This window comes from Anser brachyrhynchus (genome assembly GCF_964034855.1).
Source record: "Anser brachyrhynchus genome assembly, chromosome: 3".
NCBI classification, from domain to species: Eukaryota; Metazoa; Chordata; class Aves; order Anseriformes; family Anatidae; genus Anser; species Anser brachyrhynchus.
The window spans coordinates 38,199,622-38,225,443 of NC_137696.1; the positions used below are offsets into that span (position 1 = coordinate 38,199,622).

At 56.2% G+C, this 25,822-nt stretch overlaps 2 protein-coding genes across 3 annotated transcripts; one reads left to right on the forward strand and one right to left on the reverse strand.

Annotated features, from left to right (window-relative positions):
- Positions 1-4: 4 nt before the first annotated feature.
- LRRC73 (leucine rich repeat containing 73) lies at positions 5-6,795 on the forward strand (the record flags this gene model as incomplete). Its single annotated transcript, XM_080585778.1, has 6 exons — positions 5-804; positions 1,274-1,434; positions 2,453-2,575; positions 3,773-3,873; positions 4,537-4,720; positions 6,362-6,795. 6 exons carry the CDS (start codon positions 5-7, stop codon positions 6,430-6,432), a joined length of 1,440 nt encoding a protein of 479 aa, XP_080441904.1. The 3' UTR covers positions 6,433-6,795.
- Positions 6,796-7,775: 980 nt separating this feature from the next.
- TJAP1 (tight junction associated protein 1) lies at positions 7,776-24,722 on the reverse strand. Of its 2 annotated transcripts, XM_080585768.1 has the most exons (9): positions 24,628-24,722; positions 23,034-23,087; positions 20,988-21,146; positions 17,925-17,953; positions 16,678-16,839; positions 15,950-16,016; positions 14,121-14,228; positions 13,366-13,449; positions 7,776-11,695 (listed from the first exon to the last, which is right to left on the reverse strand). In XM_080585768.1, the coding sequence occupies exons 3-9, from the start codon at positions 21,111-21,113 to the stop codon at positions 10,376-10,378; spliced, it is 1,896 nt and encodes a 631-aa protein (XP_080441894.1). In that variant the 5' UTR covers positions 21,114-21,146; positions 23,034-23,087; positions 24,628-24,722; the 3' UTR covers positions 7,776-10,375. The 2 variants fall into 2 exon arrangements, with proteins under 2 accessions (XP_080441894.1, XP_080441895.1); XM_080585769.1 differs by lacking the exons at positions 15,950-16,016; positions 16,678-16,839; positions 17,925-17,953; ... (1 more) ...; positions 23,034-23,087; positions 24,628-24,722 and adding an exon at positions 15,447-15,909.
- Between the last annotated feature and the right edge of the window lie 1,100 nt (positions 24,723-25,822).

Below are 25,822 nucleotides of genomic sequence, written 5' to 3' on the forward strand. Positions count from 1 at the left end.
CCTCATGGCAGCGGGCGGTCACCGGCGGCGGCCCCTCAGGGGCCTCGAGCGGCGCCGGGGCGCAAAATGGCGGCGGGGGCCGCCGGGGTGGGACGGGGTGGAGGCGGCCCGGCACGGCCCGGCACGGCCCGGAGGAGGCAGGAGGCGGGGCGGCCCCGCAGGTGCGGGCGGAGCGGGGCGGGAGCAGCGGGGCTGCCCGGCCCCCTCCCGCCGCTGCCGGCGCAGCAGGTCGGCGCGGCACCGCTCCTTCCCCGGCTCGGCGTGGGGACGGAGCCCGGCGCCGCTCCGGGTTAAGCCCCGCCGATGGCTCCCCCGGGTCTCGCCGCCCGCCGCGGGGAGCGGGGCGGCCCGGCGGCCGCCGGTAAGGCTGCGCGGTGACGCCCCCGGGGCCGCGGTGGGCCGGGCCGGCATTGCCCGGCGGCGGCGGTGGCAGCGGCGGCGGCGTTGGAGCTCGCCCCGGCCCGCAGCGCGGAGAGCGGCTCCCCCCCGGCGCTCCGCGGGCGGCGGCGGCGGCTCCCCGAGCCGGGGGAAGATGCTGCCGGGGTCCATCCAGATCTCCGGTGAGACGCTGTCGGGCGCGGAGATCCGGGACATCTGCGAGAGCCTGCGGGAGAACTCGGTGCGGCTGCTGTCGCTGCGCGGCTGCCAGCTCTCGGAGCGGGACTTCGGGCACGTCTGCCGCGGGGCGGCCGAGTCCCGCTCCCTCGCCCAGCTCAACCTCAACCTGGGCATCGTCTCCAACATCAACCGCGTCAAGCAGCTGGCCGAGGCCCTCAAGACCAACCGCTCCGTCCAGTCCCTCTTGTGAGTAGCGGGGAAGCCGCGGGGTGCCCGGCCGGGTGGTGTTTCGGGGTGCCCAGCCTGCTGGGGACGGCAGCTCCCCGGAGTTTACGTCTCGTCGGGGGAGAAACGTCCTTGACATTGCAGGCGCTAATCCCTCGCCCTTCACCGGGCTGGGGGGAGCTAGCTCTGCTCCCACCTGGTTGGCATGGTTTCAGCCCCGTCCCCACAAACCTGGGTTCCCCCGGTGCTGAGAAGGACCCGCCTGAGCCTCGCCAGTGTCCTCCGCACCCCCTCGTCCCTGCCGGGCTCCGTAGCTGCCGGCTGACCCCCTCTGCAGAGCCTTCCCGGCGCTTTTTCCCTGTCTGACACTAGGATTTGTCATCCTCCTCCTCCTCCTCACTTCACCCACTTCTCGCTCCCCACCGGGTTAGCTCACCCCTGGGCAGCCAGGAAGAAGGCTCCGTGGTAATTTTCCCTTTTACCTACGCAGCCTCCATGGCAGTCCCCTGACAGATGCAGGCTTGGCCCTCCTCAACCCTGCGCTCTCCATCCATCCCTCGCTGGTGGCTCTGGATCTAGGAGACTGCATGCTGGGGGACGAAGGCATCAACCTGATCTGTGGGCTCCTGCCACCCGATGGGGCTAAGTCAGGTAAGCACCAGGAGCCGTGGGCTGCACAAGAACCAGCAGAGCTTTTACATGGAGCAGATAGGTGCAGCAGTAAATCCTCAGCCCTGGGAGAAGCAGGCTCTGTAGTTTGGGCTCAGGAATTTATTTTCCTGACTTAAGTAAAGCAGAAAAGCCAAGCAATATAGGACTGGTTCCCTCGGGCAGGCATGGGCTTTTTGCTATTGATCTGTCCTGCTGGCAGTTTGTTGCTCAGAGACCAACAGGTTGCTTCTGGTTTATGACAGTAGCATTTGAAACCGGAGGAGGGGAGAGCTTGGGCTTTGCATTTATTATTTTCTATTTATGTGTTGATAATGACCACAGATAAATATATGGTGTACCCCCTACCCCAGCACTTGGGTTCACTGTCAGTGCCTGAGAATTGTCCCCACTTGTGGGTGCACTCGGTGAGTGTGTAGATGGGTGGTTATAGCCTTAGTACCAAGCTCACGTCTTTACAGGGGATGATCTTTAGTGGTCTGACGCCAGTGGGTCAATTAACACAGGAGCTGGCAGGTACCGAGGTATCAGCACCCCTTTCCCTGAGGCTCATAGTGCTTTCCAACTCCTCTCCCGAGCACCTTCTCCTCTTTGTGCTCACCACGTCACCGATGCTGTTATCTCAGCCGGTCACTCCTCCTAGGTGCAGGCTTCAGAGCCCACTGTCCCTGTGATCCTCCCTCTGACCTGTCACCTCATGCCACCTCCTTCTAGTCAGTCACCTCGCACACCCCTTACTTGTCTCCGTTGTGCTTGCTATTTAGGGTAAGCAGAACACAGGTTGTGAGAGCAGAGAAATGGGGCAGTCACGGCATGGGCAGATGAAGGGACACTGGAAGGCAGTGATATAAAAAATGATGTTTGTCAGAGCAAACCAGACCCTTTAACCTGTCGGAGTACAGGGGACATGACTCGGAGCTGATCTGGTTAGCTGAACTAGTTCCCCTCTGGCTGCTTTGGTGATTCTCAGGCTCTGGTTTGGCTTCTCTCTCTTCTCCAGGCCTCAAAGAGCTAACGCTGAGCGCCAACCCAGGCGTCACAAGCAAAGGCTGGGGACGCCTGGCCATTGCGGTGGCTCACAGCTCCCAGCTCCGAGTGTTGAACCTGGACTACAACCCCTTGGGTAAGCTGGGGGACAGGGGAGGGCGAGCAGGGGACGCTGCACTCCTGCCTTTCTGGGCTTGTGAAATTTGCTTTGGTGGGTGGCCAGGAACTGCGCTCTGCCTGGGCAGCAGAGCTTCACCAGCAGGATGGGCAGTTTCTTGCACTGGTCCTTTCTGGTCCCCAGCAGCGAGTCCACCCTGCCAAGCACGCTTGGCTGTCGGGAAGCCAGCCTTGCTGGTCTGTGTGGCGTGGCCACGTGCCCTGCTGGCAGGCGCAGGAAGGAGGTTGTGCCCTGCCCGCGTTTGTCATCACGCTTGACCCCCTGCTTCTGCCCCGTTGCCGGAGCCCCGTGGCCTGACGTCAGCTTGGCAGAAGCCGAGCATCCCCCTGCTCCCCCCTTCCCTTCTCCTGGAGCAGGGAGGAGGAGGAGGAGAGGCTGGCATGGGTTGCCATAGAAACCAACTCTCTCCAGCTCTGCTGCAAGGTGGCGAGGAGGAGACCAGGCCGTGCCTCCCTACCCGGAGCAGCGGCTGGGCGCTTCCCACCTCGCTTCCCTGCTGGAAACGGAGCCTCCCTCCAGGCCCTGTCTGAGCAGGTTCCCCCTCCAGGGCGGTGAAGGCCCCGGGGTGTTTGTTACCTGGTGTCAGCCTGGTTTTCCTCAGGAGAGAAGGTGTCGCAGTCATACATCCCCAGGGAACGTCAGGAGAACACGCTGGAGTCTCTTCACTGGTGTCGATCTCTAGTGCTCCCGGTCCTGCTGCACCCACCCACAGAAGTCTCCCCCTTTCCAGGGTGGCAGCCCTTCAGCTGGCGCATAGTCCTCCACCAGGCTCTAACTTTCCCTTAGATTATTCAGCTCCTTATTCTGCATCTGAGATCCCTTTCAGGGAATGTTAAAGGCCCTCACATCCTTGAGTAGAAAGGAGATGTGGGCAGACACAGTTCCATGGGGAATAAAATCAATTTCACTGTGCTCTTTTGTGTTCCCCCTGACAGTCAGTGACTGTTCCCATACCCCCCAAAATGGTGCACCTTTATCTTCTCTCTTTTCTCAGTTAACAGCTTTTTTTCCCCTGAGGTAGCTGAGACTCGGAAGTTGTCTGACGGCAGAAATTCACAGAGCGTGTTTCCATGACAGCCCCAGCCTCACGAGGGCAGGGGTGGTATGTGAGTGAAGGCAGGCACTGCCAACAGCCCTGGTTTGCTTCTCCTCCAGGTGACCAGGTAGCAGGGATGCTCGCTGTCGCTGTGGCCTCCAGTCGAACCCTTGAAGTTCTGGATTTGGAGGGAACAGGACTTACCAACCAGTCAGCCCAGGTAAGGAAACCTGTTACTCTACAGCATCACTGAAGCCTCAGTGGCATAGGTCCTGGCCACCTATAGAGGCACTAGGACCTCTACCTGCCTCCTTCCCCTTTCCAGAGTCCACACACATCCCCTTCCCTCCCTGCACCCAGAGGTGCTGCTGCTTTCCCCAGGCCCATTGCATTCAGCTGCAGGAGGAACTTGGAAGCCACAGCTCTGACCTAGGGCTCCTGGGCCTCCCTCAAGTCAGCAGAGAAAGTCACACCGCTCCATCTGTAGTTTGGGTTTCTTGGAAGAAGTAAGGGGTTGGATCTGTGATGGAGAATCAGAGGTAAAGGTCCATGTGCAGATGGAGCCAAGGTTTGTTAGCACAGGCCTTCAGAGCTCCAGCTCCCAGCAGTATGAGGGGCCTTGCCTGGGTATGTGGGAGCAGCACGTGTAGAGCAGGCTCCTTTTTGGGCAGAAAGGAAATCCAGGCTCAGTTCTTCCCACAGAAAGACAAGAAGCCCTCAGGTTTTCAAACAGTCTGGCAAAGGGCAGTCAAAGCTGAAGGATGGCAGAGGTACAAAGAGGAGGGCTGGAGCTTGTTAGGAGTCATGGTGTTGAAACTCTTCCTGTTGAACCTAGCTGCTGTTTGTGCTGCTTGTCAGCCTGCTTATCTCACTCTCTGCCCAGACCTTGCTGGACATGGTAGAGAATTACCCCACAGCCCTACGGACACTCATCCTGGCGGAGAACAACATTAGTCCTGAGCTGCAGCAGCAGATCTCTGACCTGCTCTCGGAGGGCGAGGAAGAGGAGGAAACGGAGGCTCGTGAAGTCACGGCCAGGGAGAAGAACCCCTGGATCTGCCAGAACAGTAAGAGCTCTGGGGCCTGGTCTCGTGGGGCTGGCAGACAGGAACAGGGATGTCCGGGGTGTTTCTAGTGCCACTGGTCTCTCGTGGTGGGGTTGGTGAATGATACCTGTCCCTTATCCCTGCGAGCTGCAATCCAGACTGCCTCCAGCCATGACCTTCACGTTAAGTAGCATTGGGCTGAGCCTGCTTGGAAAGGGAACCTCCAAGGACAATGCAGCAAAGAGTAGAAACGGTACCTCAGAGGCGTTTTTCCTGATGCTGCAGGAATTAAATCTTTGTGCAAAGTCTTAAAACCAAGGGCAGGAGCGTTAAAGATCTCAGGGGCCTTTGCCAGATATCCTAGCCAAAACTCGTGTCATTCCTCACTGCTTCCAGAACCTCCCTGGAACAGGCACAGGATCAGCTGTTCCTATCTCTGTGGCCCAAACTTGTGAGGGGTGAGCCAGGTGCCACAGCCTGCCTGTGCAGTGGCTTGTAACAGAAACAAAGGTATATTATGGAAATATCAATAGCCTGTTGCGTGTGTATACACAATCTTGTATATTGCCATGCCTACATCGTGATCCTGCCGGCTTGGTGGTTTCATTTTTTTCTTTTTTTCACCTAACATTGTTAATTGACCTTCCCTCCCTCCCAATTCTGATATCAGGCTAGCAGACAAGCCCAACCACTCCCAGCGCCTCACAACATCTGGTTCTTCGTTTGTTAGAGCCATAAAACTCCTTTGCTGGCAGCTTTGGCCAAGTTTGGGATCCAGTGTCCAGAAACTGATCCCCAAAACAGAGATCCCCCTCTGCAGTTTTGAATATGTATGATCTGGATCTGAAGCACATGGGCACTATTTATCTCCCCTCTTCACATCCAGGAAAAACACTTTTTTTTTCTGGGGTTTAGAAAGTCTTCTGGATGGAAAACCAGTACCCTGCTGACTTCTTACTTGATATGCATGCCCATCCTCCTTGCAGCCAGTTTACTTGGCAGGGGGAGTCACCGAGTTCCTGGCCAGCACTCTGTGCCATCCCAGAGCCAGAAAACTGCCCTCGCCTTCCTGAAGCCAGGCAGAGGAGGGCTGCACAAACTCTCCATTCACACGGCGCAAGATCAGGATTTCCAGACTTCTGCTGCCACAAAATGGCTGCTTGCCCGCCGTGCTCCCTGTTCTCGGGAAGGCTCCACCAGCACCCTACGTGGGTTTGGGCTGCGCGCAGCCTGCCAGCTCATCCTAGCTGGACGCTGTCTGTAGAGCTGAAAAGATGTTCAGTGCGTGCAGGTTTAAAGGTGTGGGGCTGACTAAAGGCACGGCTGGGTCAGCAGGACCACTAACGCTGCACCTCTGCGTCAGGGAGGCTTCAGGGTGTTCAGAGACAATGTTCTTCTTGACAGCCAGTACCCCAAGCTGCTGGGAGCTAAATACAGGTCCTCACCGTGGTGTCTCACTGCTGTCTTTGCCTTCCCCCCTCCCCAGACGTCTCCTAACAGTGATTCCCCAGAACCTGAGCAGGCCTAGCTCCTACTTAACCTCCAAATCATCTCAGCGGTTTACATCCCACCTTGCAGGGCTGTAATTCCTCATCCTTACCTCTGGAGCCACGCTCTCCCGCAGCCCAAAAGGCTCATGGTTTTCTCCCTCTCTCGACACAGCTCCCAGCTCCCAGATGGTCCTGATGACGTCGGGACTCGGTGACAGCCTCTTAGCAGAAACAGAGATGTAGCTGGGCTACCCTGCCTGCTTCTGCCAGGGAGAGCGCCGCGTGCGTGGCCGGCGTTCGCACCATGCACGCCGGGGGGAGCGCGCACCCACCAGTCCCCGTGCCTCCGGTGAGCTGCCCCGAGGGTCTTCTCGCACATTTCACGTCCCGTCGATGCTCCCTCAGCTCTCTGAGTGCCGGAGCCCGGTCCGAGTGAATCTCCACACGCGTCTCTGTGTTGTCACACGCCCCGTCGGCCGCTTGTGATTGTCCAGTCGCTGCATGTGTAGCTCACGCTGCCCTGCCTCTCCCCCACGCCTGGCTGCGCCCCGCAGGGTGCAGGCTGTATTTATTCAGATGTGTATAAGAGATGGTCTTTCTATTGCTTGTCCTGCTGTCGCAACGAGAGTTTTATAAAGGTCACAGACGTGGCACCGCTCGCAGCCACCTGAGCCTCCGTCACGCCGCTCCCTCTGGACGGGGCAGCGGGGTGGCAGCGGGGGCCTTCGTGCTGACACAGAAATGGTGTCAAAAACGGGAATTTCCTCCCTCGCAGCTGCAGGAGGGGGCACTACAGCAGTGCCCCGGCCCTGCCTGCGGGCAGCAGGGGGCAGCACCGCCCGGGGCTGGGACCGGGACCTGGCATCCCCTGGCTCCCCCCCCAGGCTGTCTCTGCGTGCCCGCAGTCCCAGGGGGCTGCTCATGGCCCAGCCGAGCTGCAGCTTGGCTCCTGAAGCACAAGAAACAAGGCTCTGGATGGCAGCAGTAACTCAGCCCAGCTGGGAGAAGGCTCAGCTGCTTTCTGGGTAACTCTGAGCCTGCTTACGGCATCACAGGGCTCATCCCAGAGGGTCTGAGAGAGCGAGCCTCGCCTCCACAGCCTTTAAATAATGTGAAAATTGCCTGTGTTATTTAACCAGGCAACTCTGGGAAACATTAAAAAAAACAATCCGCTTGTTTTTTTAAACCACCATCAGCCTCTGAGTCAAAAGTGACACGAGTCACTCCTGCAGGCTCAGTCTGATCTTTGAGCCATCCATATTCAGTTTCCAGAGCGTCTGCTCTGATAGGATTACAGCTGTAAAACACCAGTCATCCCCCATGTTACTCCTTGTCTGGGACGCTGCCTCTCCTCCAACACAAACAACTTAATTTGCACAAACACCTTGGAAGGCTGCTGCCAAGGCGGGCACAGAGTGAATGACCAGCGAATTCACAGCTGCCTGGCAAGCTTACAGGTGGCACGCACACTCCAGCAAGCTTGGCACGTCGTGCCACGAGGGAGAGGCTCTGCTCCTCCACACGTGCTCAAGAGGGGTCTGGTCCTGGTCCTCACCCAGGTGAGAAAACACTACAGCCATCACCCCTTACTTTTAAAATAGTTTATTTCTGGTCTTAAAATATACATCAGTTTGAAAATTTCAGAAAAAAAACCACGTTAGTTACAGATTAACAGTCTGGCGTTGGGACACGGCAAGTGGGGTCAGCTCGAGGCCCCAGAGCCGACGCTGCCGGAGGTGTGCAGGAGTGCAGAGGGCAGGCAGCATGCCAGCCAGGCGAGGGCTCTGCTCCCCTTGAGGCCGCCCGCTCCCTCTCCCTGCCCGCCTAATGCTGTAAAACAAACATGGGAAGGCTTTGGGCACTCGGTTCCCACCCCTCTTCCTCCGCTGCTTTGCTTTCAGGCTACGGCAACCAAAAGCAGGGGGGAGGCCGGCTCTGCCCAGCACCGTCAGCTGCAACAAGAGCGGGTTTTGGCCCCTGACCGGCAATGCCAGGAGAGACGGGACTGAGCCCCGACTGCAATGGGAGCGCGGGCTCACCCTCACCAGCCAGCTCGAGGGGCTGTGCTGGCCCACGGCTGTCCCACAGGGGGTCTCGGAGGCAGAGGAGCTCTCAGTGAGCGCCCGTCCCCAGGTGATGCCCGGCAGCTGCCGCAGGTGGAAGCCCTCAGCAATGCTGCAGAAGCAGCGCAGCAGCGCAGTGGCAGAGGAGAGCAAATGCAAGGACCCCATCCCTGCTTTCAGGACGGGAGATAACGCCCTGCAAGCTAAGGGGAGGCTTCTGCTCTCAGCACCAGCCTGTTTGCACAGGAATCGAGTGAAATACTGTAGTGAAATACTGAGCCCCAGCTCCACAGCTGCCTGAGGTGGGACGCACGGTGACGGCGCAGGGGACACCGAGCCGCCTGCAGAGCCACCAGAGGCCTGCAGCTCCCTTTCACAGGCCCTGGAGCCTCCAGGCTGGAGCTGAGGCCCCAGCTGCAAGCAGCCCTCTGAAGAGACGTGGGTTTTGGGAGGGGAGCAGGGCCCCCGGGCAGCTTTTGGCTGCACCTCTGGCTGTTGGCTCCCTCCCTGGCAGGGAGATGCTCTCCTCCGGCACAGCAAGGAGCACTAACGGAGCAGGGCAGGAAGACAACGCAAATCCAACTAAAAAAGAAAAAAAAAAAAACAGCAGGCCAAGGACAGCCAGCAGGTGCGAGGGGAGCACAGCCCAGGAACCAGGCTAGCCCTCTGCCTCACACCCCTGGGCCAGGTGAGAAACATGAGACAGACAAGGGCACAGGACGAAATTAAAACGGGACACCGGGCTTTGTAAGCCCTCAAAAAAAATACCTACACCTACAGACCTCTCCCCTTCCCTCCCCCCTCCCCAACAAGACACTGAGCACACAAGACAGCGAAGAAAAGTCACGAGATCACGCTACGCTAGGAAAACACACGCACAGAGGCCCTACCCAGAAGGGGAAGCCCCGGAGAGGCACCAGAGCCAGCCTGGAGCCCCCTCCAGAGAAGGGGGCACCAAGAGACCCTGGCAAAGGGCTGCTGCTGAGCCGTGAGGCAGCGCATCCGCGGGGAGCGGCTCCCCAGAGCGCTGCCCTCGCATCCCCACGGGCCCTGCGCGAAGCCCTGCCCCGAAAATCCCAGTAGCATCCTTCACGCCTCGCTCCCCCGGGGGCAAGATCTCGTTCCCAAGTCTGGAGGGATTTCTGCAGGCTGATCAGAGGGAAGCGCGGCTCGGAGCTGAGCCTCCTCCACACGCCCCCCGCGCCGCCAGCAGACTGGCTGCCAACCGCTGTGGCTGTTTATGCAGGGTGGGGAAAGGAAAAACAATACACCCCAAAACCAAAGGCTGGGGAAGAAGAAAGAAGCCCACCCAAGAGCAGAGAGTCAGCACCATTCAAACAAAACAACGGCACAGAGAGCGGGGGAAGAGGTGTGAGGGAGGAGACGCGCAAACAAAGCCCCAGAACCAAACCTCCTCTGCCCGGGGAGGGGGCGGGCTGGCCCCCCAGCGGGTAGCACCGACGCTGGGGGTGCCGCAGCACGGGGACCCGCGCGCCGAGCCCGTGATGGGGACATGCAGAGGCAGATTCTGGAGAACCACCCAAAGGGCTGGGGGGAAAACAAAAGCCAGCAGGAAAATCAGACGCCGGCACCCCCCAGGGGGCCAGAGCCATCCGCTGGGAGAGTCCTGGTGCCCCGCTCCCGGCCCCCGGGGGCTCCCAGGGAATCAGACACCACCGCGCAGGCACTCTGCCCCGTTGGCACACGTTGAAAGAGAGCAGAGCAGCTGCGGGCACCAGCAGGAGAGCAGCCGGGGCCTCAGGTACCTGAGCGGGAAGGGGAAAGGGAAGGTGAGAGCGCAGAGAGGCAGAGGCACCAGGACGAGGGGTACCAAGAACAGAGTCCGGTACAGGCACCAGTGTGAGGCTGTGGAGAGAGCCACGAGCGCGCCGGGGCAGTGGGTGTGCTTCTGCACAATGTGTGCTAGTACTGGGGGCCTGAGGTGCCACGAAAGGAGGACCCCAGCTCTTGCAGGCAGCAAAAGAAGAGAATAAATATAAAATTTCAGAGCATAGCCCAGAGTTCCCCCGGGGGAAGAGGGTACTGAGAGGTTTCTCCCTCAGAAGGTGGGGAGATGGAAGCATCCCACAGCTCCGCAGCACGTGGCTGCTGCTTCTCCTGCCTCAGCTGAGAAGGTTGCCTTGCTCCTGGGCTTGCGTCAGACTGTCCTTGCGATGCAAGTGGTGGACCCCCATCCTCTTGGGGCTGCGGTGCGGTCGACCGAAGAGAGGCTTGACCCTGCTGCCTTCTCCACTCTCCTCCTGAGCTCCTCCTTGGCCGCTCTCCTTGCTTCCCTGGAGCAACATTTCTCTCTCGTCAGCTGAGCTCTCGGGCAAGCCAAGGTCCACATAGTCCTTGTGCTTCTCCGGTGGGGGGCTTCCAGGCTCAGCAGGGCCTCCACCACTTCCCTGCAACAGCTTCTGGGCTTCGTCCTGGGAGAAATCCGTGCCGTAGTCGGAGGAGAAATGGCTCCTGCGGGCTCTGGACTCGGTGCTGTCTGTGTCCACGCTCGAGTCCCGGCTCACGGTCCAGCTGCAGCTCTGCGCAGACTCCTCGCCGTCCGAGTAAGCCGAGGCTGCCCTCCCCAGCTCCTGCATGGAGCGGCTGAACCTCTTCTGCAGCTCAGGGGCCGTGTCGCGGCTGAAGGCCGTGCGGTTCATCAGCACCCGCTCCGAGGTGGGGGGCGCCTTGTCCACGAACATACGCTGCCAGTTGGCCAGCAGGTCCTCCTCAGAGCTGGCAGAGCTGGCAAAGGCGCTCGGGATTTGGGGAGGGCTGCTGAACGGGCTGCTCTGGGAAGAGCCGTGAGCCCTGGCTGCTTTGGGGGACTGCTGGCAGGAACAGCTGGAGGCCGAGCGGCGCCCTTCCGAAGCGGGGCTGCTGGGGAGCGTCCGGTGCCTGTCGCAGCTCTCGTCCTCGCTCTGCACCAGGCTGAGCGAGATGGCCTGGCGCGTAGCGTACGTACAGTTGGGCAGGGGGCTGTTCTTCGGGATCCTTACCTTGTCCTCAGAGAACTCGATCACTTTGCGCCCAGGGTACATGGGATGGGGGGGTGATGGTGTAGGGTACGGACTTAGCTTCTCAAAGGCTGGCACGTCCTCGGGCACGCTTTCCACACTGCTCTGCGGCTTGCAGCCACCGTTCTGCTGCTTGCCCGCATCCCCTCCCTCCTTCCCCAGCTGTCCCGCACTGTTGCAGGCATCAGGAGGGGCTCCACTCATGTCCACGTGCACAAACACATCCTCAGCCATGGGACAGCTGCCGCTGCTGGACTTGGCTGAATTCAGCACCAGAGATTCTGGCTTCTCCAGGACTCTGGCAATGACTGAGGTGGGCACAACGTCAGACGGGGCCAAGGTATGGGTTGCCTCTTGACCAGGGCCTGAAGACTCCTGAGTGCTGTGCAAATGCTTATTGACCATGTCCTGCAGCTCATAGGGAAGCTGGGGAGAAGGAAAAGGACATCAGAAGGGTACTGCCATAGAAACCACTAAGTTCCAGTTAACCTGCCTTTTCCAACCAATCTTCACGTGTACTTTTACTCCTTATCTCAATCCTAACGTTCACCCAACTTGTCTCGAGGTAGATCTCTCTTTCCAAAGAGAACCTGCCCCATGTAAGGGACTAACAAGGCTCTCTAGCTGTCACACTGGTCATGTTTCTAGGCCATGGCTCACAGACCCAGCTTGGAAAAAGACCATGAAAAGATGGCGCACAGGACTCCGTCCCCCACGCCTCTGAGCACAGAGGCAAGGCCCAGCCAGCCCATGCTAGGGAGAGGTCTATTGATCTGTGGAAAATCAGCTGGCGGTTGCGCCAGAGTGACTGAACAGCCCCCAGTGCTGGATCCGCAGTGCTCCCCACACGCGGTAATTACAGCCTTGCCGCCTTGGCAGCCTGCCCGTGGATCAGGATCGATGCCTTCCCTCGTCCCCGCCGATCCCACTTCCTCACTCTCTCCATTTCGGAGATGCAAACGCCAGGCTTACTACCACAGCCTCAGGACTGAGGTGTCAACAGGGTTTAGCACCGCTCCTTGATCTTCAAATGGGTGCTACTGTTCTCCTCGTCGCCCTGCCGAGCACACCCCTGCAGAGTGTGGACAGTGGAGCTCCACGAGCCGCTCCGTGGCACAACAAGGTCTGTCCTGTGTCACAGCCAGAAGGAAACTCCGTCCAAAGCTGGAGGCACAGGGCACGGCGCGTGAGAACAGCTGGCTGTGGGGCAGACTGCCCGCACAGCTGCTCGGCACCGACCCCCTCCAGCGTGGGACACGGCGCTCTGGGGGGGCAGAATGCAAAGCCCTGGGGAGGGGAGACAGCTGGGAGAGGGGTCAAGGTTACCCCAGCAGTAACTGATACACACTGACCTCAAGAGTGCTAATTTGAGACACAATGGGGGAGGGGGACACATTGGTCACCTGCTGAGTTACTAAAGATGAGCACACGGCTTTGCTGAGAGGAACTTATCAAGGGCTGGAGACCAGGGGCAAAGGCAAAGAGAGAGCTGGGGTAAGGGCCCAAATCATATTGCCAACCGAAGAAGTGATGCCACTAACGTGAAAGGCCTAGACTCCACCTTTGCTTACCCTGAAGGCAGGATGAGCTGAGCAGACCCCACAAGGGGGAGCACGTCCTGGTACCAACTTCTCCCATTCAGGAGGCCTAAAAGGCACTCTGAAGGTTGCCCCCCAAACTGCTCCTCAGAGCGAGAAGTGAAGCAGGGTCAGCCTACCACTCTGCTTGACTCCTTATCAGCCAGCATGGCCCTTGCACGTGGCCAGGTGAGAAAGGAAAGAGGACGGAGCAGGGTAAGAGAGAGGTCTGTCCTCCTGCCAGCTTCCATCAGGCACCCAGCAGGCTATCAAATTCAAGGTTATTGTGCTTTTTATAACAGCTCCTGGCTGAGCTGTGAAATGGAGCTGGTGTGAAAGAGGAGCTGGCAGAGGCTCTGTGCTGCCTTCCCAGTGGGATTGGGAACAGGAGCCCCCCCACACCTCTGCCTGAGGCTGAAGGATGAGAGGCCAACAGCCCTGCAGAGAAAGCTGAAAAAGGCAAGGCACAGGTGGAAACCATGAGCCCTCCTTCCCCGCCTCAGCAGGACTGCTACTCACATCAGCAAACTTGTGGTTCCTGAAGTGGGACTTGTTACACTTGAGCAGCTGTACGGCGAGGTTACAGTCCTGTCGGTAGCGTTCCTGCAAGAAAGGGCACAGTGTGCGGCCGTGTCAGACTCATCTGCTCCCTGAAAAGGCACCGCCTGGCCAGGTGCTGCTCAAACAGAAGACTGCATGTGATGAACCACTCACGAGGGCACCTGCCTTCCCCTCCTCTGCACACCACCGTGTATTTCTTATGGCTCAGCCAACACGTCCCTTTCAACTCCTCTCTCCCTGTGGAATTAAACAATCTCCAAAAGTCCCATCGGATTTGCTAACCCATCCCAGAGCTCCCAGCCATGCCTGCAGACACTGCCTAATGTCAGGCATCTTGCAAACAGACTGGAGGGGACTGGGAGCAGTTAATGGAAATAGGCACTGGATCTAGGAGCTTCCACATTAATAGCGTGGAAAAGGCATCAGTTCCCTCCCGTTTACAGAATAAATGACCTCTCAGTTGGTACAGTGGGCTCAGGTCAAACCTTAAGCTCAGACACCAAAAGAGCAAACACCAAACTTGAAGATCAGCCCCCCCTTGCCCAATCCCTCAGGCCTTTTTTCTGTTTGCCTGTCCCTACTGCTGCGTGCAACTCCCACGCCTTCATAAACACTGAAGTCATTCACATGCTCCTTCACACTGATGACTTTGAACCAGAGGAAAAGCCCACACCTCAACACATTTGCACGACCATTTGTAGATTCACACTTACATTGAGTTCTTCCAGCTTATTGATGGTAGTTTTTGCGTCAAGCAATTTATTAGTGAGCTCTACAATCTCCCAGTCCAGCGTCTTGCGGTCCATCTCTGCCTTTTTAATCTGGGATGCAAGAACATAAGGTGTAACTCTCCCCAGCACAGAAGAAACCGGCTTCACCACCCACCTCGCCCCAAGCATAGCACAATGACGTGTTCAGCTGGGATACAAAAACTTCTAGACAGACAGACAAGGGGGACAGCCTGGCTCTTCACCCAGGGAGGGACTCCAAAGGCAAGTGGAGCCAGCCACTCTGCTAGTTACAGAGGCAACAGCTGAGTTTAAACCTCCGTAATGCAGTATCTCTTCTCGCAGCACAACCATGTTTCCTCTCTGCCCTGGTTTATAGGGTGTCTGATGGAAAGACAGTGGGTTTGAATAGTTCATCCCATCCTGCCACCAGCAGCAAGGACCTCTAAGCTTGTGATACCCAGCCCTCCGCTCTGGGGCAACAGAGCAAGAACACTGCCCGTAAAGGTGAGCAGCCTGTGCTGAATGGACAGAAGATTTGTTTGGCAGGGAAAGGGCAGCGCCTTGAAAGAGCTCAAGCCTTGCTCTAGTAAGAAAAAGGACCTGGAGCTCACGTAATGCCCACCCTAAGGTAGGTGGTCTTGTCTCTTTAGACTCCCTGACAGTTTAGGGGCAGGGCAGACGGAGACCCAGACGTAACAGCAGAGAGGGGCAACAGCTCCGAATACCCAAGCCATTCCCTTCTCAAGAAGCTCCCCCAACGCTGCCCTGAGCTGCTCTAAGGCTGTGACCCCCAGGGCCCGGCTGTGTCACAAGTACAGCACAGTGACACAAGGGGGGAGGTTAGGAGAATCCTTCCCAGACGTTCGGTCTCTTTAGGCACCAGCACAATGAAGACTGGCCCGAGAAATTCACGTGATAGAGTAAGAACACAGAGCCACCCTGGGCCACATGGAGGCAATCAGCATGGCAGCTGTTCAACTTGCCTGCTCACGGCCCAGAAGGGGAAAGAAAGGGAGCAAAGGAGGCTCACAGCCATCCGCATCTTGTGCAGTGCCACAGCTCATGGGCACCGCTTCCCAGCGCACCGCGCTCCAGCTGGCTCGGTGTCAAACGCTCTTAGGATGGAGCACTGCAAGCTAGGGCCTGCTGCATCTGCGGGCAGCTGCTGGATACCAGGTGAGCCCTTGGCTGGACGAGGGCTGGGGGCCCCTCCAGCTGGGCTGGTGTAGGTGGGACTGACAATGAAACCGACAGGCCGAGACACGTAAAAGAGGAAAAAGAAAAAACACACAAACGAAAAGACGCAACTGCAAAAATCCAGCTTTGGCTGAGAGAGGCCTGAGAGGTGAGCGCGCCCAGCGTGTGCCAGCAGCAGCGTGGGGAGGAGAAAGAGAAAGAGAGAGAGAGAGGGAGGGAGAGAAAAGAAACAGCCATGAGTGTTATGAATGCACACAACAGACACACACACACGCTGGCTCTGCTCTGACTGCCCCCGTCCCCCCAGGATGACCACCCCAGGACTGGCTGGCACACCCCCGGCATTTTGAGAGGGACTGAAGCAACATGACGGAACACCATGCAGTTATGTTGCGGGCAACCAAGCTCACGTGCACGACCAAGTAGGGGCTCAGTAAATCAAGGAACCAGCTCATGACACCAGCCAGAATGGGGAATAGATGGTCATGGCCAGAATCCCAACCCTCGCCCACCTCCACGTCTGCTGGCTAAAGCCAGGGCCCCTTCCCCCTTCTGCTCCTAACACATAGGTCTACTTCCACCTCCTCTCTGTAGGGACCGAATAAGGCACTTACTAGGGCATGCAGCTTCTCCTCCAGGTCTTGGTTGGTTCTCTGGGAGGCAGTGTAGCTGTTCTGCAACCTACAGAATCAAGGTTGTACACACAGGAATGGATCTCAGGCATTCACGCAAGTCTTCCTCATAACTGCCCATAAAACAACTTGCTCTGTAACTCCAGAAAGACTGGTATGCACAGTACTAAGACAACCAGGCATATTATCTGTGCCTCACCTCTGCCACATAACGGCCTTCAGACCCCAAGTTACTAGAGGCAAGCTGAAGTTGGTTGGGTGACCTATCATGCTTTTGCTGGGGAGGGTGTGAAAGACTTTGGATGACTCCTCTGAGCTATGCTACGTATAACCACGTGATCAGGGACTGTCTTTGATTTCTAACTGAGGCACTACTTCCCAGGTAAAGTGGCAATGCATTTACTTGCAGCTGTCAGTGGCTCCTTTTCCATGTCAGATAGCCACCCAAGCTGGATTCTGCCCTTACATCCACTAAATGAAGAACTCCCTGTTGCTGACAACCCCTCAAGCTAGCAGTGTGCCTACGCTGCACCCTGGAGGAAGCAATAGTCGTGAAGCTTTTACCCTCCCCGCAGTCTGGGGGAGCACCTTTCTGAGGATGTAGCACGCCTCCGATAAATGCAACAGGGCACAGCCCGCTCAAACCAGATGAGGGAGTCCTTGGTGGGAGTGATCTCTCTAACTCTGTCCCTCTTTTTTCTTTTCCATACCTACGGAATTTATCTTTGAATTTCTCCAGCTCCTCACGGTTCTGGCCCAGCTCCATCTCCAGGTAGTCTTGACCCGACTCCAGCTCCCTCTCCATCGCCTCCATTTTGTTAGTCACGTACGTCAGCCGCCGGCGCAGTTCTTCATTCTCGTGCTGCAGCAACCTGGGCACACAGGAGCAAGGTACCACTGAGCGCACAAGGAGCGCTCCACACCAGCACTCCCATCCCACTGCCCTGCTCTAGGGCTCAAGACCCCACACCTTGGCTCCAGGGAGTCAGGAACTGAACTGTCAGGAGACCCCAGCCCATGCAGTGAATGACGCACCACGGTTAGGAGAGGGAGGCTCAAACCCTCTGGGAGCAGGGGCAGAGAAGCCCATACTAGCTGTGAGATCAGCTCCCAGCTCCCTCTCGGGTTACAGCGCTTGAATAAAGTCCACTCGCCAGATGGGCTGCTCAGCTCTCCGGTGACTGAGACCCACTCAATAATTTATCCCAGACCAGGTTAGAAGAGCTGAAGGCAAAAGAGTAAAAGTGTATTCTCCTCCCCTGAAGCTGCTCAAAAGCCCTCACGCCTTTAATACATGGTGGAAAGAGCACTCTATACAGCCTTGAGCCCAGTAGCAGAGGTGGTGGGGTGCACGTAGAGGTGTAATCACGGCTGTGAATCCCATCCCAACACGAACTGCTCTGTTCCCCCTCAGCCAGCACATGCTTGGTGGTCAGAAGGATTTCCTGTTGTTTTTCATTCCTTTGTGCTCCGAGAAAGCCAGAAGCACAGCTCCTCTCTGGCAGTGCAAACTCGCTCCTCGCTAGAGTTGGAAGCACAGTGCTAGCAGCTGTCTGTGCCCCGCACCCCCAAAGGGCCCAGTTCTCACCCTCACCCAGCAGCAGGCCTTTGCATGCTGGTTTTGGTGGCTCACACTACAACAGTGGCAACAACATGAAGGCTTAAAAAAGGCATTCTTCCCTCCACCTGTATTAAAGGCTTTATCTCCTACTTTCCACCACACCCACCAACTCCTCTGCCTGCACCTGCACTGGAGGAGATCTGTGTCCCCACACCTCCAGAGGTTGGCAAAGCACAGACCAAAGCTCTGCCCACATGGCCCCAAGAGGGCTGAAGATCTGAGGGGAGCCCGCAGGGGCAGTCAGCTTTGCTGTGCAGGTGGCACAACCAAGATGTGAGAAATCAGCACCCACGCAGATGCAGCACAACAAGCGTACGGGGGGAGCAGGACACTTACTTCATCCTTTCCGCATCCGTCAAGGGCTCCTGCACAGGGAAAAAAACAGCTGTGAGATTCTTTCAGAGGAGGAGTCGGTCTCATACTGTCCCCTAAGGGACAATGTCTTGTTGCTAGACCCTAGCAGGGACTCTTCCTCTGAGGGATCAGGGTAGACAAGCTTAGAAGCTGGGGTCTGTACACACCATTCATCTGGCTGACACTAAGACAGACCGCGTGTTCTCGTTCGCGGTAGAACAGCTGAGCTAGAAACCACCACACAAGTTAGGTAACTTTGCTCTCCCACGGTGAGCATCAGCATCTCTTGCAACACGGTCACCTTTGCTGGTGTTTCACTTTCCTGCAAATCCACGGTTAGTGGGTAGCAGGAATCTCACAGGCCAGCAGGCATCAACAATTGACTTGTGACCACAGCAATCACAACACCCTTGAGGCCCCACAGAAGAATCAGAGTGTGTCGTTTGGGAGATGAAAAGATGTGTCTGTCTACCAGTTACGCCAGCTAGATTATGCTGTGAAAAGGGTTTCTTTCTGCAGACCTGAAGAGCGCCACTGTAATTATTCTGGGATAGCACAAGAAACACTAAAGGTCAGAAAAGCCTGTGAAAGAAATGTTCTGGGCAAGATCCCCAGAGACGGTTGGAGCAGGGACCTGCAGAACAAGGAGAGACAGTGCTGCAACAAGAGCACATGGCTCAGCTGCTCTCACGCCCTTCACACTCCCCGTGCTAGCCCAAAAGATGGTTGTTGCTTGCCAGCGCAGCTGGGAGAGATTTAATTAGCACTAGCAACAACCATATTTTTTGTGAAAGCTCAAGGCTGTGACCATTCTCAAAGCCCAAGCTGCCCACGGACTAGTTTTGGTGCTTGGTAGACCAGCAGCACCGCACAAGCCCTGAGCGCTGCCACACTTCAAATTGCCCATTAAGCGTCACAGCCAGCGCCGGGCTTAGAGGCCACGCCACAGGCAGCTGTGGATGAGGTTGCTGAGCTTCCAGCAACGTTACAGAAGGCAAACTCATCTCAGTCCTGGCCCTAAGACACCACGGGGCCGCTTCCTTCATCAGCGCACCTCTTTTACAAGGGTAGTGCTCAGTGCCTACATATATCTTCCTGTCCTTAAGGGACAAACGTCAATCCACCCTTTCCTCACATCGTTACCCCACACGGCAATCAGTAATTCATGCAGAATTAGCTAGCAACTGCTTCCCCAACCCCTGCACATAGCACAGAGCAGTGACCAGGCAAAGGGGATAAGGTGATTTCTAGTAAAACGAGGCAATGGCCCCAAAGCAGGCTGGAGGAAAGAGGAGATGGCTTACAAAGACCCGAACCAGCCATCAGATGCAGAGATCCAGTACCCCAGGACAGCCAGGCACGGGGCACGCAAAGCACCAGGAGCCTCCCAACGCCTCCCAACAACAGAGCTGCCCACCTTCTGCCCTGCAGCCCGGGGGCCTCCAGCCTGCACACAACGGGAAAGCCTGCAGTGGGGAGAAGAGCACCAGCTCCTGCCTTCCTCCTGCCACAGGGAAGCTGGTTCCTCCCAAAAGATAAACCCAGCCTGCAGCACCGACAGGAGCAGCACCACAGGACAGCAGCTTCTGGTGATGAGGCACCCAGAGCTTGAGGTCTCTCCCCCCACACTGGCATTACAGATAAGGTGAGGTCCGGGCAGGGGCTCTGGCCTTTGTGAGACCCCCGTTTGTGAGAGCCAGCAGACCTGGCACCTACCTTGTTTAGTGCCAGGCTGAAGGAAGGGGAGGATCTAGGTAGAGCTGGCCCTTCCTCCCGACTCCAGTGTGTTGGAGGGGAAAAGGATTCTTTCTCTGGGCGGTTCGGCTCCACTTTATGCTTCTGCCCGAATTTAGCAGACAGATGGTGTGGCTGTAATAGCCGTGAACAGGGACTGCTTTCATCCCTTCTGCCCTCTGCACTGCTTTTCCATGAAGACAGTGAGTGCTGCTGCCCAGAGGATGTCCCTGCCAGCCCCAGGTCTGCCAGCTTCTGCAGCTCATACTGGCACAGATCTACCACCCTTCTCTCCAAGGAAAGAAGTTTCTCCTTACTGTTCTTTTTCCCAAGAATGGGCTTCTTTCTTAATCTGGAAACTCTCTCAGCCTCCTCTGCACGATTTCTGTGACACGAAGCCATTCCCAGCCCCTCACATTTCTTTTCTGTTTTTCTTCTGCTTGGGCATGAGGATCTTTCTTTTGCACGTTTGGTTTTGACCTCTTCCAGATGACCTTCCCCTTGGCTTTCTGGGTCAAACCCCCTGGGGAAACGGGCAGAGTTCTGGTTTTGCTCTGCTCCCCTGGTTTCTCCCAGCGAGCGCAAGCGGATGGGACTCAGCACCCGCTGGGTAATCTCATCCAGGAATTTGGAGAACAGCATTTTTTCTTCTTTCAGCTTCTCCTTGCGCTTGACAGAGTCGGCAGCACCACCGCTGCTGCGCTCCAGCGAGCGTTTCTGCCTGCAGCCGAGGCACAGCTGAGGGTCGCTGTACTTGCGGGAGCCACGGCCACGGGAAAGTGTCTCGACTGAGCGGGACTTGCGTAGGGTCTCCGGGCACGTGCCTGTCCGCAGGCCGGTCTGCTTTAAGATCCCTTTCAGAGGCAGGTGCGTAGAGGAGACCCGAAACTTCCTCGGCGTCAAGACTTCAGGAGGCTCTTTAAACATAAGCGAGCGTTCCAGGCTTCTGCTCTTGAAAGAGCAAGCGGGATGGTGTTTTTCATCTCCAGACACCACGACTGTCTCCATGCTACGGCTCACAAATTTGCTGAGGTGCCCACGAGTGCGGTTCGGGCACCGCTTCCCACTTTGCTGTCCCATCCTCCTACCACGCGGCAGCGCTGGCAAGACCGTCTGGCTCTTGACGTTCAACTCTGCTCTGCACCCTGCCACTTCCTTCTCACTGCTGGACTCCAGGGACCACGATGAGGAGAAGTTCAGGTCGCAAACCTCAAACCCCTCCGCCTGCTCGAGTTGGCCTGCCTCGGTGCAACTAAGCCCTGTTTGCTGGCGCATCGGTGCTAATCCCTTTGCCACCCGGCAAGCCGTTACCTGACTCTGCTCGGCCAAGATCACTCCATCCTGGTCGTCACGAATGATGGGGACCTCGTGGCGGATCTCGCGATGCTGCGGGGGCGCCTTGCGGTACGGCTTCTTCGACGGAGCCGTGCTCGACATCCTCCCACCTGCGTGGCTCCGCCAGCGGGCTACCTACCAACAGCAGAAAGTGCACAGAAGAGAGAGTCATACGCACTCCATCCAACCCTAGAAGCAACCCAGCAGGAAGTCGGCTCCCCTGGAGTCCCAGAGCAGGTCCCCATGCAGAGTACGGACAGAGCAAGGAAGGGATGTGACCGCAAGCCCCGAGCGGCAGCAGCAGGAGAGGGAGCAAAGTCAGAGGTAGCTGTGTCCTCCCAGCCAGTGAGAGCGGAGGGCTGGCACATCCTCTCCCCCCTTCCACACACACTCACTCACGTAGTTTGTGTGTATCTGGATTATATATAGCAAACGAGAACAGGCCTCACAGCAGCGTATCGATCAGGCTCTTTAGGAAAGGCCTTTTCCAATATGGAAACAGCGAGCCTCACAGGCAGCAGTGACAGCAGGAGTTATTGATTATGTGCTGCCACTGTCAGCAGGGACTATGTGGGAGGAGACTCCAGCCATTAAAGAGCCCAAACTGAGAAGTTTTTTTGCTTACACTGGGACACAAGCGGGGCAAACCACGGGAGGCCTGTCAGAAGGAGGTCCCATACCTTTACAACTCCTCACTCTGTCAGAAAAGACAAAAGACCACCCCCAAGTCACAGGTGGCATCAAATTAGGGAGCAATGCCATTGATGTTGGTACCTATGGTCAGATGTTGCAACATGCAGCAGTACCACTGCAAGAAAGACCAGATCAGTTTTTGTCCCTTTACCCAAACTGTGCTGAGCAGGAAGAATCTGCCTGCTGCAGGAGCAATAGCGGCACAAGAGCAAAATATGGGGTAGAAGGAAAGCAGCTATCCTCTATACATGGGATAATTTTCCTTTCCACCACTTCGCGACTGCAGTGGAGGGCAGGAAGGCTTCCCACCAAGCAGCCAGGATTTCAGCCTTTCCAGCACACACAGGACATCTTGGAGATACCAAGAAGTCCCTAGAGGGCCCGACACCAGACTTCCCCTGATAAAAATACACGCATCATCCACAGTACCCCTATATTTGGGGGTAAGCACTCACTTCTCATACCCCTTCCCCTTGCTGGATTCTATCACCGACCAAGCGTAGCATCTCCGCAATGCTCAGAGCCTGATCTACAGCACTACAAAGGGCAGGACTTGCCTCAGCTCAGATCACCCTCTCCACTCCTCCGACAGCAGGGCCATTTAAATCCCACTTACAGCAGGCCAATGGACACTGCCAGGCCAGTGACCTGGCAGACTTGCTTTCTGTTCTAGCCAGTGAAGCTTTACATGTTGTTAGGTGTCTAAACGGGGCCCCAAGAAGAGTTCTCTGCAGTTCTCATCCACTCTTGCCTAGCTGCATCCTCTCAGCACTTAGACCGAGCCCCCTGGGAGGACTGAAATGCCTGCACCAAGCACAGAGTGGCTCCAAGCCACAGCAGGCTTTACACTTCACAGAACAATTTGTAAGCTGTTCTCCACTATGCTAAAAAAACACAGGCTCACTGAAGTCTCTCACGTGTTTTCCACATACATGAGCAACTTCTTAGAACTAGCCTGTAAAATCCACTCTCAAAATCTTTAAAATATAACTTTGCTGCAGTCGTTCCCTCAAGATCCCTTCTCTTAAAAGGAACCAGTTAGGTGAAGCGATCTCTAATACTTTAGAAAAATCACATCCAGCAAAACAATACGCATTCCACCGCACCTCCAAACAACACAGCTGGCTCTGCCTTGCTGTGAAGACATTTCTCCCCTTCAAGAAGAAATGCTGAAATCCTGACCAGAAGCCGGTTTGTCAACACCCCACCATCAACCAGGTGGTTCTCTTCTGTCAACTCCTGGCAGGCTAAGGACAGGAGATACTCATGCAGATATCCCAAGATGAAACCACTATCATTTCTCTAGCCCCTAAGACCTGAGCAACTTACCAGCCTCGGCTCAAATTCAAAGCTTCATGAAGCACAGACACTCACTCAGATGCCCTGAAGAAGGGAAACAAATAGCTTAGAATCCATAAAAGAAACAGTTTGAAATCTCACCCCATAAATATTTAAGGAATGGGGAATGTTTATAACCAAGGACGACAGGATATTCATCTCACTCTCAGTGCCTGCCCGAACTCACAACAGATCTTCTGAAAGGAAAGGAAGTTAGCTTAGGACAGTTGAGCCACATAGCCCTGGAAAGTCACTTGGGAAGGACACATTCAAGGCAATCAAGACCATGCAAACTCAAAATCCATGAAGCAATAGCTCATAGAGAACTTTGGTTCCAGGAAGGACTAAAGGCACCTCCTGTGAAACTGGACCCTTACTGCTAATTTCCTCCGCTACTGCGGAGGGATGCTAACTGCGAAGCCTTAGGTACAGAAGCTTGGTAATGCTAAAGGATGAGTGAGGTAATTGTTAAGTCGGTGCACCTACAAATGAGCTGGCAATTATTAGTCTCTCCTTGGAGCCAAAACATTACGTCCTTGTGCCTACCGCTGTGATAGCCCACACCTCAACAAGACAGAGGAAGATAAGCTACTCTCTGGCTGCCAGCAAACAGCGTGCCCCGCTCTACCTTGCTGCTAACAGGCTTCTGTAAAATACTGCCCATCCAACCCAGGCTATAACGCAAGTTCAGAAATGATCTTCTGCGCTCACAGCCCAGGGTACGCATCGCCACAGGAAGAGAAATGGGTTCACCTGCGAGATGCCTGGAAGAGCTTAGCTCTGTGGCTATCGCTCTGCCACTGACTTAAGACATCGCAGCGGAGACTTCCCTTTCCTGACGCACTTCTGCTGCTGCGCAGCTTTTTCCCCTGTCCATGGCACCAAGCCCTGGGAGGCGGGACAGGAGCGCAGGGCGTGGAGCAGTTGTATGCACACGGGGAGAGCCAGATGGAAGGTGAATGGAACAGGCAGGCAACCAGGACCACGCAAACCCAAGCACTGCCAAAACAAACTGAAAGGTGCCCTAGCGCTGGCCCTGGCCCAACAAGCTGTCTGGCCCCCTTCCTTACTACAATGCTACAGTCGGGTCTTGACTAGCAAAGTTAAAAACAGCTTCACAACAGTCTAACTGCTCTGCAGGGCAAAGCTGCAAAGCATAGGGAGGGAGAGAGAGAATGTGTAAATCCAGGAAGGACCAGGTCAGTGAAGTCTGAATCTGCTTTTCTGCCAGCTCCCAGCAGGAGCTGGTTCAGCATCGAGCCAAAGCCAGCGGCCAGACGGGTTGGCACACAAGCAGGGGCTTCCAGGTACAGCTGCCCCCATGGGTCCCTGCATGTTTCCATCGCCGTGGCGCTCACAACAAACACGCCAAAGGCCTCGCTGTCTCTCAGCATACAGTTCCTCAGGCTCAAGCAGGACTGTCCTGCTTCCTACCCAATACCCAGCAGCTACTGCCTGCCATCTCCTCCCCACCTACCTCAAAAAGCTACCAGGACTGGAAACCTACCCTCAAATCTGAGAATTTCCAGAGACACTCATATACTCGCAGTGCCTCCAGGCAACTTCCCCTCAAACAAGGACTTACAGATCCAAAATGACGACGTGTCCAAACATTTCTGGCTGCTCGTCTCCGAATCAGCTTTCTCCTGTCAGCATCCAGCAGCATTTGGCCAACAGCTCCTGAAACATGAGAAAGGAAACTCGGTGTCAGTCACCTATCAACACAACACATGGAAACAGCCAGGCACGCGCAGGCCAACCCGCGGCCAGGTGCCAGGACGGGAGCCAGCAGCAAACTGCTGCACCATCAGGCTACTATCTGATGACAGGACCATCTACTGAAGTAAGCTCCTTGTCTTCACTGTGTCCCAGAAAATGGTGTTTTGTTTTTTGTTGTTTTTTTTTAAAGCAGCCCTCCACTGAGCTGGATGCCTCTGCAGAGCGGTAACTGGCCTCTGAAAGGCAGATGGTTCTTCTAGATGGCTCCAGGGGTCACTGCTTCCCAGCCTGTGTTCCTGATCGACACCAGGAATCCAGCCTGTCATTCACCCATGCGTGCCCCAACCAGCCTGCCACCCCAACCAAGTTTGTTTTGCCGACTTCCCTGTACCGAACAGCAAGCACAGTTAAGCCCTCTCTGCCTGCAGTGACTGGGCATCCTTTGCTACCACAAAGAGAGAAACCCAAGGTGGCTCAATTCACCGTGCCTCTGTTCAGAGAGCAGCAGATACTCTCTGCAGAACAGACGGACCTTGTGCTTCAAAGCCGAAAAGGATACAGGCAATACCTAGAGGTTTAAGACAGCACTATTTCTGCTCTGCACTCACCACACTATTCACAAGCTTCTCTCTGAGGAAGCTCGCTGTCAGCTCCATGTTTTGACTACCCAGGAGAAGCTCGGCTTTGTCCTGGAGCTACAGCAGCAGGCAGCTCTTCAGCCCAGTCTTTGCCATTCTAATTAGCATTGTAACACAAGAGGAAACTTAACCTCCTGCTCCTTTTTATCTGCCCTGTCCATCTCTCATCAGCAATGTCCCTCAGGCTGCTAGGAAGAAAACTGTAAATGCTATCATTTGCACTAGCTCCAATTCTTTCATCTTCTAGCTACTATCCACAGTCCAGAGCCATTTCTAAGCTCACTGAAGGCTACCAGGCTTGGGCTCGCACCCCGATCAGCCTCAGCAATAGCCGTGTCTTCCAGGCAAAGACATGAGCATATAAAGGCTCCGAAGACTGCAGTAGAAACCTAACAATTTGCTCCGTTAATGCAAAAAGCTGCT

What these genes read in the sequence shown, in the direction of transcription:
- TJAP1 (XM_080585768.1), bottom strand. Translation starts at nt 21,113, where the DNA reads ATGTCGAGCACGGCTCCGTCGAAGAAGCCGTACCGCAAGGCGCCCCCG. An exon ending in AGGAGAAGCTGCATGCCCTA is followed by an intron (nt 14,229 to 15,949) that starts GTAAGTGCCTTA and finishes CTTGCATCCCAG; the next exon opens with ATTAAAAAGGCAGAGATGGA. An exon ending in GGAACCACAAGTTTGCTGAT is followed by an intron (nt 11,696 to 13,365) that starts GTGAGTAGCAGT and finishes CCTTCTCCCCAG; the next exon opens with CTTCCCTATGAGCTGCAGGA.